Genomic DNA, 13,988 nt, shown 5'->3' with positions numbered 1-13,988 from the left:
CTCACTGACTTGTCAGTTTGAACACTCTGGCAAGGTACGTTCGGGCCTGATTGGAAATTTTTATTTCCATTGCTATCAGGTTCGGCCTCATTTCCTCTGTGCTGCGCTGATGAGTTCAAAAAGAACGAAACAGCATGCTGTCCGCAGATTGAGTATATATATATATACTATCAGGTTCGGCCTCATTTCCTCTGTGCTGCGCTGATGAGTTCAAAAAGAACGAAACAGTATGCTGTCCGCAGATTGAGTATATATATATATATATATATATATATATATAAAATTATAAATGACGAAGTCTGATGAAAATGTTGATCAGTCTCTGCTGGGATGACGACTACACCATAGCTCAGTGGTTAGAGCATCGCTAGCTGCAAGCGAGGGTCCCTGGTTCGAGTCCTGGTGGTGACAGTCAATTTTTTCTTCAGACTTTTCCCGTTTGTCTCTTTCCCACAAACTAGTGAAGATAAAATTATAAATAAATAAATAACTAAATAGTCTAGGTGAGAATCATAGGTGAAGATAAGTGTGGCAAGTGTGGTGGTGTGAGCTGTCTATGTTGATATGAGCGATCATTTTGCTATCCTGGCCCATATGCCTTGCTTTGGCATGAGAATGGCATATTCTGGACACCCAGCCGCCAAACGCCAAGGTAGGCGACTCCATCGGATAAATTGGAACACATTCAATGAGGACTTGAACCATCACCTAGCGAATTGTACCTTTACCGGAAATCTTGACAATGCTGTGCAGAGTCTTACCACCTCTATCATATCTACCCTGGATGTGCATGCACCATTGATCCATCGGCGCCGACAGGAGAAACGTCCTTGCCCCTGGCTAACACCGGTGCTAGTTGCCGCGGTTCGTGAGCGAAACCAGTTCCATCGCCGGTTGGTGAGTGACAAAGGCAATGCGGATCTGCGTGAGCTCCACCGTCAGGCCCGCTCTACTGCAAGGAAACTGGATCGCCGTCTACGTAATGCCTACTTCATGAATCAGTGTGCAACTCGTGATCAGAGACAGTTGTGGTCAGTTATGAACATTGTTACAGGCCGTGCTAAGCAGCGTCAAGAACCTCAAGCCGGCATCGAGGACCTGAGCAAAACCTTTGGGGATGTTGTGCGCGACCCAGACCGACCATCCACGCTAACACCACCAAGTGGACCGATGCCAGCATCTAGCTTTCTGCAATTTGAACTGGTGTCGATGAGTGATGTGAAAGCTTGTCTGAAGTGCATAAATCCTGCGAAGGCCACGGGCAGTGATTGCGTTCCTGTTTTAGTGTTGAGGGAATGTGCCGATAGCCTTGCTGGGCCACTCACGGATATCATTCATGGATCACTGTCCACTGGAACAGTACCAATGATGTTCAAGCAATCGTTTATTAGTCCTTTGTATAAGTCAGGAGACCCCACAGTGCCAGTTAACTACCGCCCAGTTTCTTTATTGCTGGTCATATCTCGTATTCTCGAACACTTTGTGAAAAAGCAGCTCGTGGAATATCTCACAGCGCATGAACTTTATCCGAAGACTCAGTTTGCGTATCGGAAGTGTCACTCGACGAAAGATGCACTTGTGCTTGCCGTCAACAGGTGGGTGCTTGCACGCTCACACCGCCACTTCACGGGCATCGTCATGGTAGATATGAGTAAAGCCTTTGATCGGGTGCAGCATGAACGACTCATCTCTGAGTTGCATTCCCTTGGTATTTCATCTAGTGCTCTACAATGGTTTTGTAGCTATCTGACTGAAAGAAGTCAACAGGTTCGAATTGCAAACTCAGTCTCCTCATCAGTGCATTGTTCCCGTGGTGTGCCACAGGGCAGTGTACTTGGTCCCTTGCTGTTTGTTCTATACACGCGCCTTTTAGATGCCATCTTGCCTGAACAAGTCATCCACCAAGAGTTAGCTGATGACATCATACTAGAGTTCTCCGACAGCGATCTCAACACTGTGTGCCGACAGCTTAGTGCAGCTGCCACTTCTGTATCACGTTGGCTTGCTGAAATTGGGCTGTTGCTCGATGCACTCAAGGTTACCCCTACTGCCAAATACCTTGGGGTGGTCATTGATTGCGAACTGTCATGGAAGCAGCATGTGGTCAACGTGACTAAGCCAACTGCCCAGACCATTGGTCAGCTCAGGCGCCATAGTCGTGCTCTAAGTTTATCAGCCAGACGGTTGTGGTTCATTAGCATGATCAGCAGCCATCTCTGCTATGCGTCTACGGCTTTCTATCCGTGCCTCACAGTGCAGTTGTTGGATCACTTGGTCAAGATTTTCAAATCCGGAGTTCGCGCCGTTTTCCAGGTGCCTTCTACCACCCCATCATCTCCTCTTCTCGGTCGACTTGATCTTCTTACGCTTACTCAGATATATCAGCAAAAATTATTATTTTTTGTTCACAGATGTCTTGGTGCTGAAAGGATCAGTAGTCTTTTCAGCACTTTCTTTGATTTGGTCAATGGTCGTGCCACGCGTGGTCAGGCTTCACGTCTGCTTCGTGTCCCGTTTTTGCCGGGTCATTCCGGTCGATCCACTGTTCAGTTCATTGGTAGTGTGTCCTGGAGCTGCCTGCCGCCTGATGTCCGCTCCATCAAAATTCCTTCTGCATTTAAGAAAGCAATTACAAACGATATCTTAAACTCTCTTATCCTCTCCTAACATCTCAAAGACGTATAACTGTCAACATTCCCTCCACACTGGAACCTTTGGATCCGTGGCATTATTTTCATGAAAAATTCATCAAATTCAAATTCGTTTCTTGTAGTACTCCCTCATTGATTTGTTTCCGTCTTCTCTTTGTGCCTTGTTCATGATTGTATTTTCCTCTTCCTCCTTTTCTTATAATATAATCACCACCTTCATCATTTTGCGAGAACTGTGGCAATACGCCCAGTGAGAAGGCAGATTTTGCCTGTGCTTCTGGTGAAGTAAAATGAAGCTAAACCAACAAACAAACAAGTATCGCATCCTGAGAGAAATCTGCATGCACCGCCGATAGTGCAGTGCATTGAGCATTCAAGAGTTGCGTAGTGTAGACACAATACTGCTCAAGCGAGCTAAGACAAAGATCCGTGTCGTCAAATCTGTCGAACCAGGCCTCAGTCAAACTGGCTGTTTACAAGTGTCCAGATAGCCCGCCGCGTGTCAAGCATCGCATCCTGAGAGAAATCTGCATGCACCGGTATGCTGTGAAGTATGGCTGCCCTTTCGGTATGCTGTGAAATATGGGCTACCCTTTCCAGGCCTCAGTCAAACTGTTATCAAATTGGCTGTTTACGAGTGTCCAGATAGCGCGCCGCATGTCAAGCGTCGCATCCAGAGAGAAATCTGCATGCACCGGTATGCTGTGAAGTATGTCTGCCCTTTCATATCCAGGGTTCTACCGCATCTGATCTGTCTCGATAAGCGGTACGGCTTGGAATGTGAGTATTTTCCATTTGGAGACCTGTACTGGTACATGATAAGGGCGGAAGCTACTTACAACAGGCCCGTCAAGCTCTTAGGTGACGCTGCCAAGGGCACTATGAACCTACATAGCATCGGCGTTTTGCATGGAGACATCAAACCGTCGAGCTTTGCTGTTGTCGTAGCGCAGAACGGCACGCCCAGGGCCAAGGAGATTGACTTCGGCTCGGCCAAGCTAATATCGGGCGTCAGTTGAAAGGAGGCGTAGGCCTGTTCGCGGACATGCTGCAGTTCCGTTGTCCCGAGGTGGCCCACCTGCTGAGGGGTGCCGAACTGAATCTGGGTCCCTTCGATGACATGTGGCAGTTCGGTGTGATGTCTTTGAAAGTGTTGACCAGGACGTTCAAGCTACCCTCAAGCGTCCCAAACATGATCAATCAAGACTTCCACTATGTTATGGTAAACCTGCCGGATAAGGGCACACCGGAAGACCTGGGCCCCCACACATATCCTCTGCAGTTCCAGAAACCCATTTTCCACAACCGGCCACAATTCGCGAACTTCCTCATTACGAACCTTCTGCGCCTTGACGCCAATGACAGGTTCAGTGCAGAACGCGTTATGCAAGAGCTGGAATACGAGGCCAGAATACACGAGCCAATCCGGGATAAAGACTGACAGGATGATTTCGAGCGACGACGAAGAGACTAGTGACCACCAAGACTACTGAAGTCTCCCATGGACATTATGGATTGGAAACTGCCGTTGGTTAAATCTCCTCTAAGCTAAAGGAACACATTGGTGCAGTACGTATATTTTCGTACTTACTGTTTTTGCGCACAAACTGCTGTGAAATGAGTCGCGTTCACTTTGTCAACCTTTCCTGGCATGCCAAGAAAGAACACCATGCAAGGAAAGCGCCATTTCATAACAATTGGCAATTAGAATGGACATTAGTTGCCGAATTGGTGATAGGACGTAAGGTCTGGCGCTAGCCAGGGTCCACACAGCGTTAATAACATCCCTATGCTTTTTTGCCTAGGTCATCAATGTGGTAGACGGCGTCATGTTACCCTCGAATGCAAAAAAAGCATAGCGTAGGGCCCTGAGCTTCCAAGCTCTCTCGTTGGATACACGAGTGGATTATCATTATTGGGAGACCAAAATATGAATTACAAGTCGAAGCAAACCTCCATGATCGTGACGGCGGCACCCGTGTCAATTTCGAATACGGTTGGAACGTTGTTAATACGCAAGGTACACATATACGAATCAACGTGTGCACTTGCGGCGGTACGAGTGTCCGGAACATCTGATGCTCCAGCCGAGGTATGAAACAATGAGTACTCATCAGACGGTGCAACTGTACTGCTGCTAGTGTTCATACTACTGGTACTGGCAGACTGTTCACCAGAAAATATTTCCAGAGATTAGGAAATGACAGCAAGTAGAAAATTAGTAGAAGATTAGAAAATGACAGCAAGGTCGTGTACGACAGCAAGGCCAGAAATCACTGTGATGAGGGGCATATGTTGTACCATGCGTTATGTTGCTGGATCATGTATGCATTACAGCCGTGCAAACCATGGCACCGTGTCCAAGGCCCAAGGTGTGTGTACGTGTTTGTGTGTGCATGTATTTGTGTTTGTATGTGTGTGCGTGCTCGTGTACGGTTATTTTGTTTGTTTTGCTGTGAACAGAGCCTCCTACGCCAATTTTGATGACGATAGCAAACAATAAATTCATTACTTTGAGCATCCAAGTGGCCATCGGTAAATATAACCTGAAGGAAGTTTGCTATTCTCATGTGTTATCCTGGATTTCGGGAACTGCACCTTCAACAACGGCATCTCCCAGTCCTACTTCGCCTTGTGTCATGTCAAGTACGGGCACAGGAGGGAATACTGTCCAAAATATGACTCATCACACAGTAACGATTAAATATGGATACGATAGTTCTTCAGCAGCAGGGACACTGGAGGATGATGCAACATATTCATTCACGGATATTTATGTGAAGAATACAGGGACTGGAACATCTGGCCATTTAGCAGGTCCTATTACTGGAGCAACAAATCCTGCAGGTGAGTTGCTGAACATGTAGCTGCTGTAGAGGAGAGCCTTAACTACTACTTTATTATGTAAATTGTACATTAACACGTAGGGGGTCTTAGTCAATGTATGTGAGGGGTGGTCATGCAAACATGCATACAAACAACCAGCCATAACTCAAGTTCGGTGAGTTGTAGGTATGGGTAAACTATATATTTTCAAAATCTGTATGCCTGGACGAGTCCAGAAAACACAAATATGACTATGTCCAGTCAAGGGTATGACCCATGGTAGCCCTTCGAGTTGAGAGAAAATACAATTGCGAACAAAAAACACAAAAAACACAGCACGAAGTGCATACCAAGTTCGTGATGGAACTGAGGTCCTATGATAAACAATCAGGTAAGCGCTACGTCTTGGTGAAAAATATATGCTTCTAAGCCCGTCCTTGAACTCCGCTACCTCGCCATCGGTGATACACCAGCAGCAGCAGTTCCACAATATCACAATTTTGGTTCGTTCACCTCAGCGCCACTCGAGTCAGATTCACTCTCGCTCAGATGAGCACTCAGGCGCGATGTCACGCATGCCGTGATTCTCAAGGCCAGGCGAATCAGCTGATCGCACCTGACAAGTCCTTGTAAGAGTTGCTGTTGCTGTGCTTCCTCGCTGGTTGGTAAATTTGATTTCTTCATTCGGGGACGATTTATTTGAGCTAGGAGGACTTAACGGAGCTCTCTTTCTCACCACATTACACTGGAAATCCTCCAGGGATATCCAGCCTAGACTGGTGCCGTCAGTGTCCTCAAAAAGCTTTTCTGACACGGCCTCAAGAGATGCACTCCCATTCTCGAAATGAGCGCATGGCGGATGGTCGTCTTTTCCAATTTCACCAGACTTCAGTCGATCGATACTGCAAAAAATTGTATGGTAAGTATGGTTGCCATCTGGCATTATGGACAATTTTCACGACACGAAAAAGTTTAGTTGGCACTCTCCAAAACCGACCTGCCCTATAGGTCCCTTGCAGAAAGATACGTTGATTTGACAGCTAGAGTGGATTGATGTTTGAGGTATCACTTTTCCTTTAGTGTAAAGGATCAACAACAGAAGAACATTCCGAAAAGCAAAGGCGAGCAAAGAACACTGCTCAACCAGCGCTTCTTACACAACAAGGCAGCCTTGAATTTTTGGACACAGCGTTCTGCAGCTTCGTTGGTTGCAGGGAAGTATTGTTCACTGCGCAGGTGGATGATACTTTTCAAAGCCATGCAATTGCTCCACTCCATGCGTTGTCTGTCACGATTGCATCAGGAGAACCATACGCCGCAAACAGCTTCCTGAACTCTGCGATAGTTGTCTTGCTGGTGGTGGAGGACTTATGAGAGCATGTCTGAGAGTACCAAAGTATGTGTGCAAGTAGATCTCTTCGATTTCGCTCAAAATTTGCTGGTAGGTTTCCTTTGGGGGTGTGGATCGATTGTGCAAAGCCCTTGAAAAGGTTTCTGAAGGGAACCTTGAAATGTGCATACCCTCAAAAATGGCCGAAATATCACATTATTTATGGGTCTAGAAACGAGTCACGCCGCAGCGTATACGAACAAGCTAAGAAAAAAACTCCATCTAGCCAACTGTAGTAGAGGGACTTTCCCCTACACAGATCACTATGTATTACTATGTATTGCACTATGCATTGCTGACAACATCAGATCCCTTGCTTTCATTCGCTAGCTAGCGTTCGGAGCTGTAACTGGCAATCTCGTACCGTATATAGATCCGTGTGTCAGTTGCCCAACTCAGTTGTTGCAGAGTCTTTGCCTCCGTTGTTTCTGTCGTCTTACCTTCACTTATTGAGTCTTTCAATATACTATAAGTTAGTTCTGTGCTACCTACGTTTGTCTTTTCGTGCACTATTGTTCCCTGAGAATACTACCTGTGTTTTGAGTCGGAGAGACTGAACCAGTTTTGCCTTGTCACTCGGTCGCGTACTACATTTGGTGGCAGCGGTGTTAGCTCTGCGTTCATCAGTCGCAGTATTTCCGGACCACCCCTCGTTATTTCGCCATGCAGTGAACGTTGCCGTTGCCGTTCTCGTCTCAACTCAAGCTGAGTAACTTTGTTCCGTGCCAATTTACGATTTTAATATTTACATTTTTGTAGTGCTAGTATTTTCTAGGCTTACTTTGTTGGATCTATTCGTAGTCTTGTCCCCTAAGTAAGCTAGCTCTTCGTTGCCAGTTTTTCTCGCATTGCTCGCCGTACTTGAACTGTTGCTATAGCATAGGCTGAGTCCTCAAACGCGTCCCGTGTTGCTTGCGAAGTCCTATAGGCCTACTTGTTTGTTTGTTATCCTTATATACACGACACCGAAAATGGCACAGAATCCTCAAGCTGCTGCTGCCGCTCCTGCCGCTGCCGCTGCTGCTCCCGCTGCACCAGCTCTGGCTCCGGGTCAGTTTCTGGCTCCTCGACAGGCACCACTTGCTCGGCCGGTAGTTGTACCGCCGACGTTTGGGGGTGCCAGCCAAGACGATTGGCACTGCTTCATCGCCAGGTTCGACGCAGCGTGCGTGGTAAATGGGTACCTGGATGCGGAAATGATGCAGTTTTTGCCTTGTTGTTTCAAGGAGAGTGCTTTTACAACTTACCAGACCATTCTGGCGGCGCACCCGCAGTATACGTATGTAGAAATGTGCACCGAATTAGGGCTACGGTTCGAACCGCCACAGCAAAGTCGCCTCCTTGAGGCCGGGTTTCGAGCTCGACTGAAACGATCAACTGAGTCCCAGGCCGAGTTCGCCGCAGCTCTTCAGCGCCTTGCGGCACGCGCCTTTCCAGGTCAACAGGGTCCGCTGTTAGATCGCCTGACGCTCAATCAATTTATTGACGGCCAGGTCAATAGTGACCTGCGCCTGCACATCAGGACATCCAGCCCTGCAGCCCTCGATGCCGCCGTTCGTCGGGCTTATGAAGTCGCAGCTATCCTGGAGGTCGAGAATCGCCGCGGCCTCCCGGTTCCCACACCAGCCTGCGCTGCCCTGACCGCCTCTATGCCTCAGGCTCAGGCACACTCCGTAGGTCCACTCGCGGATCCGACTCCTACGTCCAGTGCCACCGTGGCCCACGTAGCTCCGAGTTCGACTTCGAGCTCCACCGACCCGCTCGTACTATCGTTGTTGAGCAAAATTTCGGACCAGCTAGCTGATCTACAGGTCTTCTCCGCAACCTCCGCTCCGTCGCCATGGGCGTATAGTGACGACACTCGAGCTCCACGCGGCCGTGGTCGCAGCGTCTTTCCTCGAAGCGCGCCCATGTCTGGCCCAACTCGATTTCCTGGCAGCTCGAATCGTAACCCGCCTCGGTACAACGGCACAGGCCGCGGACTTTACAATGGCGCGCGTGATCGCGAGTGCTTCGCTTGTGGCGATCCGTCCCACTTCCGTCGTGATTGTCCCCACTCGACGCGTGGCGGTCGTCAGCCGGGCAACCGCTATTGACTGGTGCTGCTCGGCAAGCTCCAGTCTTCGATACTAGTGTTCCTAGCTCGACTGTGCCAACTTGTACTGGTTGTGAATGTAGTCCCTGTTATTGTACTGTTGATGTGCGTTGCCCTACGTCTGCACCTGTGACTGTGTGTCCTGTTACTCATGTTCAGTCGTCTTCTGCAGTTTCTCCGTCTGTCTATGTTGAGGTTAGTCTCCAAGATACGAAATGCCATGCTCTTGTTGACACTGGTTCTAGTGTTTCACTTGTGTCTACTGCATTGTGGCGTAGTCTGTGCACGACCTCCTCTGTCCCTGTGTCTGCTGCTCCTGTTGTGTCTGGTGTGACGGGCCGTCCCCTCTCCACTACGGGTACCGTGTCCCTTTCTGTTTGTACACCCTCGTTCGCAGCTGTTCAGAATTTTATCGTTGCTGCTGATATCACGTCTGATGTAATCCTCGATGCTGACTTCCTCCAGCAGCACAATGTCCTGCTTGATTTCCCCCGGGCTCAGTTGGTCCTGGATGATGTTAAATTGCCGCTTGTACCCATTCCACGTGTGCGTTCGCTTTCTGCTGCTGTTGCTGCCGTGCCCACACCAGCCCATATTACGACTGTCGTGCCCGACCTGAGTGCTCCGACCGTACCTGCTGCCATCCCTGCCTCCGTGCTTGCTGCTGTTGCTGCCAATGCTGTTGAATCTCCGGTGTCTCGTGTCGCTTCCTCGTTCCGTGTGTGCATCACACAGTCTGTTTCAGTTCCGCCCTGTCATGAAGTCATTCTTCCGGTTGCCCCGTCGGTATGTGCTGCTGGCTCTCCTGCTGCTGATACTTCGTATCTAATCGAGCCACTTGATTCGAGAAACACCCGACATTGGATGTCGGAACGTCTGTCACGTCCCCGGATAACTTGGTTATCAATGTGGTTAACCGTGGTACCACCAAGATTACCTTGCATGCAAATACTCATATTGCTGTATGTGAACCTGTCCCTGAGTGTGCTGACACTTGTGCTGCTGTTGATGATTCGCCGTTCATGCCGCCGCCGCCTGTACCAGTAGAGAAGATTGATGCGTATATCGAAAAGAATTGTTGTCACCTGTCAACAACGGACCGTTCTACCTTGCGTGACCTTCTCCTGTAGTACCACGATGTATTTGCTCTTCATCCCGACGACCATGGGTACTGTGGTCTTGCGCCACATAAGATCGACACAGGTGATCATTCGCCTGTCAAACAACAACCTTACCGTGTTCCATTCCGTCATCGTGAGCAGCTCCAGAATATTATCAATGACCTTCTGCAGAAAGGTGTCATTACTCCCTCTGCGAGCCCGTGGGCTTCGCCTGTTGTCCTCATGCCCAAGAAAGATGGCTCTCTGCGTCTCTGTGTTGACTATCGCCGGCTCAACAAGATCACCATAGCTGATGCTTATCCTCTTCCTCGGGTCGACGATACCCTAGACGCGTTCTCTGGCTCTAAGGTATTCTCGACACTTGACCTTGCTAGTGGCTACTGGCAAATCGCAATCCACCCTCAAGACCAAGCTAAAACAGCCTTCGTGACGCCCCTTGGGTTGTACGAGTTCATGGTTCTTCCTATGGGTTGCTGCAATGGGCCTGCCACATTTCAGTGCTTGATGCAAACGATCCTTAATAATCTCCTTACCAGTCCTGATCCCGTTTGCCGTGTTTTTTTTGATGACATTGGCCTTGGGTCAGCCACTGTTAGCCTTGGCTTGGATGGCCTCCGGTCCGTTTTCACGTGTCTTCGTCGGTACAATCTCAAGCTTCGGCTTGAGAAATGCGCTTTCCTGCAGCCCCGCACTAAGTTCCTTGGTGTGGACATCAGTGCCGATGGCCTTCACACCTCAGCTTCGAAGGTTCACGACACTGTTCACTGGCGTACGCCGACATCCATTTGTGAAGTGCGTGGTTTTCTCGGCCTCGCTGGGTATTACCGGAAATTTGTTCTGCACTTCGCGCAAGCTGCCGCCCCACTGGCCGCACTCACTAAGAACAATGCGAAGTTTTCCTGGGGTCCTGCTTGTCAGGCTGCTTTCTGTGTACTAAAAAAACGCCTCTCATCTGCGCCTGTGCTTGCTCAGCCTGACTACACGTCTGCCGCCGCTCCCTTCATCCTTGATGTTGATGCCAGTGATTTTGGTATGGGCGGTGTGCTCTCTCAGGTACAAGATGGCCATGAGTGTGTGATTTCCTACGGTAGTGCTATTCTCAACACCGCCCAACGTAACTACTCCACTACAGAGAAGGAACTCCTTGCATTTGTTCACTTTGCTGATGTGTTCCGCTACTACCTCGTTGGTCGAGCATTTGTTGTGCGCACTGATCATGCTGCTCTCAAATGGCTCCATTCGCTCAAGGAACCACGCGGTCGTCGTGCCCGTTGGTTAGAACAACTTGCTGAACTCGAGTTCACTGTTATTCATCGCCCTGGCCGTCAACATTGCAATGCCGATGCTCTGTCTCGCCGTCCTCCTGAGTCTGTTGCCGCCACTACCCGTCAGTCACCGCCTGACCAGTCGTCACCAGCCGCACCAGCAGCTCCTGCTCCTGCTTGTGATCCTGTACCCACTGTACCGAAACCTGCACCTGAGTCCTGGCTGCCGCGCTTTACTGCTGCTGAGCTGCTTGCTGCGCAAAAAGAGGATCCTGATGTGTCCATTGTGTTAGGCTGGCATGGTTCTAGTCATGATGTGTTTAATTCTCCCCCTGCACACACATTAACTGTCTCCAGCCGTGCTGTTCGCCGCCATGCTTCTGAAATTTATTTGCTTTCCCTGTGGTAAAACACTTCACTTTATACTTGTACAATCATGCACACACTGTCGCGGACAGCTGGCCAGCAGCTGCCGCGACAACTTCAAGATGGGAGAGAGACCTGGTTCGTTGTCACTTCTTTCACCACATAAAGAACACTGCTTGGAGAGAGAAAACTACCGAGAGAAGGACACGAAGCACTACAACAGAGCGCTCCGAAAAAGGATTCGCTCGCACGGCAGCGTACGCATGCCGTGCCAGCGTACTGTGTGCAAAAATGTGAAACCAAAAATAGATTATCATGATTTTGCTGCGTGCAAAAGCCAGCCAGTTTGGGAAGTGCATCGTACGCGCGTAGCGATCCCGCGATGGCGTATCGCGGCTGCAATGGAGCGCTGCCAGTGCGTGCATGCAAAAAAAGGAAAATAAATAAATCAGAAAAATGCAGTTCAAATAAATCGACAGTTCGATCGAAGAGATCAAATGATTCCACACATGCAATTCATTTCAGAACAAGATTATAGAGCGAAGCTAGTCATGTGTCAAGCTACCTTACTACAAATACTTACTATACCTAGAACTTAGCTATGGGCAGCGGACCTGGACCCTATCGCTCCTGGGATATACCTTAGGTAAGAGTGCGACGTAAAGACAAATTGTAAATACTATAAATTCAAATTGCACTCGTAACATGTATTCAAATATTGACAGTCCGACATTCGCACATATTGCGACATTCCCTACGTGATGGTGTTTTGTATCGCACAGACCCATCGGCTGATTCTGTTTTGCAATTAGCTGTTCCGTTCTCTTTCCAAGCTGATATCTTATCTGCAGTGCACGCCGATGTTAGTGGTGGTCATCTCGGTGCTACAAAGACCATTGACAAGGCCAAATGCCGTTTCTTCTGGCCAGGTATGTCAGCTGATTTGCGCACATTTGTAGCTAATTGCCAAGAGTGCATGTCGCGTAAGAGCGCTACGACTGGCCGAGCACCATTGCAGTCCATGCGAGCTGGCTTCCCTAACGAGACCGTAGCCATGGATCTCGTTGGACCACTGCCTACCAGTCGCCATGGCAACCGCTACCTACTGGTATGTAGTGACTACTTCTCACGTTGGCCTGAAGCGTACCCTCTACCCACTATGACTGCTGCTGCCGTTGCGGATGTGTTCTTTCGGAACTGGATCTGTCGGTTTGGTGCCCCAGAACAACTCCACTCCAATCAGGGCACACAATTTGAGTCTGAGCTCTTCAGTGAACTGTGTCGCCTCATGAATATCCGAAAGACTTGGACCACCGCGTATCATCCCCAGGGCGATGGGCTCGTGGAACGCCTCAACCGCACCATAGTTTCAACGTTGCGAGTGTATGTAGCGGATCTGCCCACCTTCTGGGATCAGTATGTTTCAACCGTCCTGCTTGCATACCGTACAGCCAAGCATTCTTCTACTCAATTCACCCCAGCTCAGCTTATGTTTGGTCGCCAACTCCGTCTGCCTATCGACCTTGTCTATGGGTCAACCCCGACAGAGTTTGTGTCGCCCGCCGAATATGTAACACAACTGTCCAAGTCCCTCCACCATTGCTTCGATACTGCCCGTCGTAATGATAATGCTGCGCAGCACAGCCAGAAAGACCACTACGACCTTCGTCAACGTTGCACTGCATTCCAAGTCGGTGATAGTGTGTGGCTCCTTGAACCTGGAATTCGTCGCAAACTCCAGCCACCGTGTACATTTCAACCGCCTCAAGCTGCACGCCCGCTCAAACGCCAAGTCGTCAGTCTCTCAGTCCGGCACAGATGTCCCGCTGTCTGAAGGGCCACTGGCTCCTACTTCTCCATGTCCGCCGCCTGTTCCGCTATTCTCCTGGCCTGATGCTGATGATGCCCCACCCCAACCTGTTCCTCCTCCGCCGCCGGTTTTGCTGCAGCCAGCACCACCAGCACCTGGTCCGCGTGCCCATCTGCACCGCAACGCCGGTCTTCCTGTTCGTCACAGGAACAACTATGTGTTCCCACAATGAGTTTCCAAACTCGCACTCGCACTTGCCTTGCCTTTCTGCTCCACACTGTTTCCATTGTGTGCTTGTGTATGATTTTCTTCTTCTTGCTGATGTATTTTGCTGCTTGAGCCTCGTTTAGGTCTACGTTAATTCTGTATTATGTTCTTGTTTGTTTTCCGAGTACGGAAAATTATTTGAGGGGGGAGCAGTGTAGTAGACGGACTTCCCCCTACACAAATCACTATGTATTACT

At 49.3% G+C, this 13,988-nt stretch overlaps 1 protein-coding gene across 2 annotated transcripts in view; it reads left to right on the top strand.

Annotated features, from left to right (window-relative positions):
• The window catches only part of LOC135827830 (uncharacterized), a 188,961-nt gene that overhangs the window by 52,294 nt on the left and 122,679 nt on the right, over nt 1-13,988 (top strand). The window contains exon 5 of one of the 2 annotated variants that reach the window (XM_065340258.1): nt 5,115-5,498. The exons of the other annotated variant lie outside the window; for it this stretch is intronic. Within the exon in view, the coding sequence (XP_065196330.1) occupies nt 5,115-5,498 (384 nt within the window). The remainder of the gene's footprint in view (nt 1-5,114; nt 5,499-13,988) is intronic. 2 annotated transcript variants of the gene reach the window in all.

Source organism: Sycon ciliatum, chromosome 12 (assembly GCF_964019385.1).
Source record: "Sycon ciliatum chromosome 12, ocSycCili1.1, whole genome shotgun sequence".
Lineage (NCBI taxonomy): Eukaryota > Metazoa > Porifera > Calcarea > Leucosolenida > Sycettidae > Sycon > Sycon ciliatum.
The sequence above is the reverse complement of the archived record's forward strand: the minus strand, read 5'-3'. Positions and strand labels throughout refer to the sequence as shown.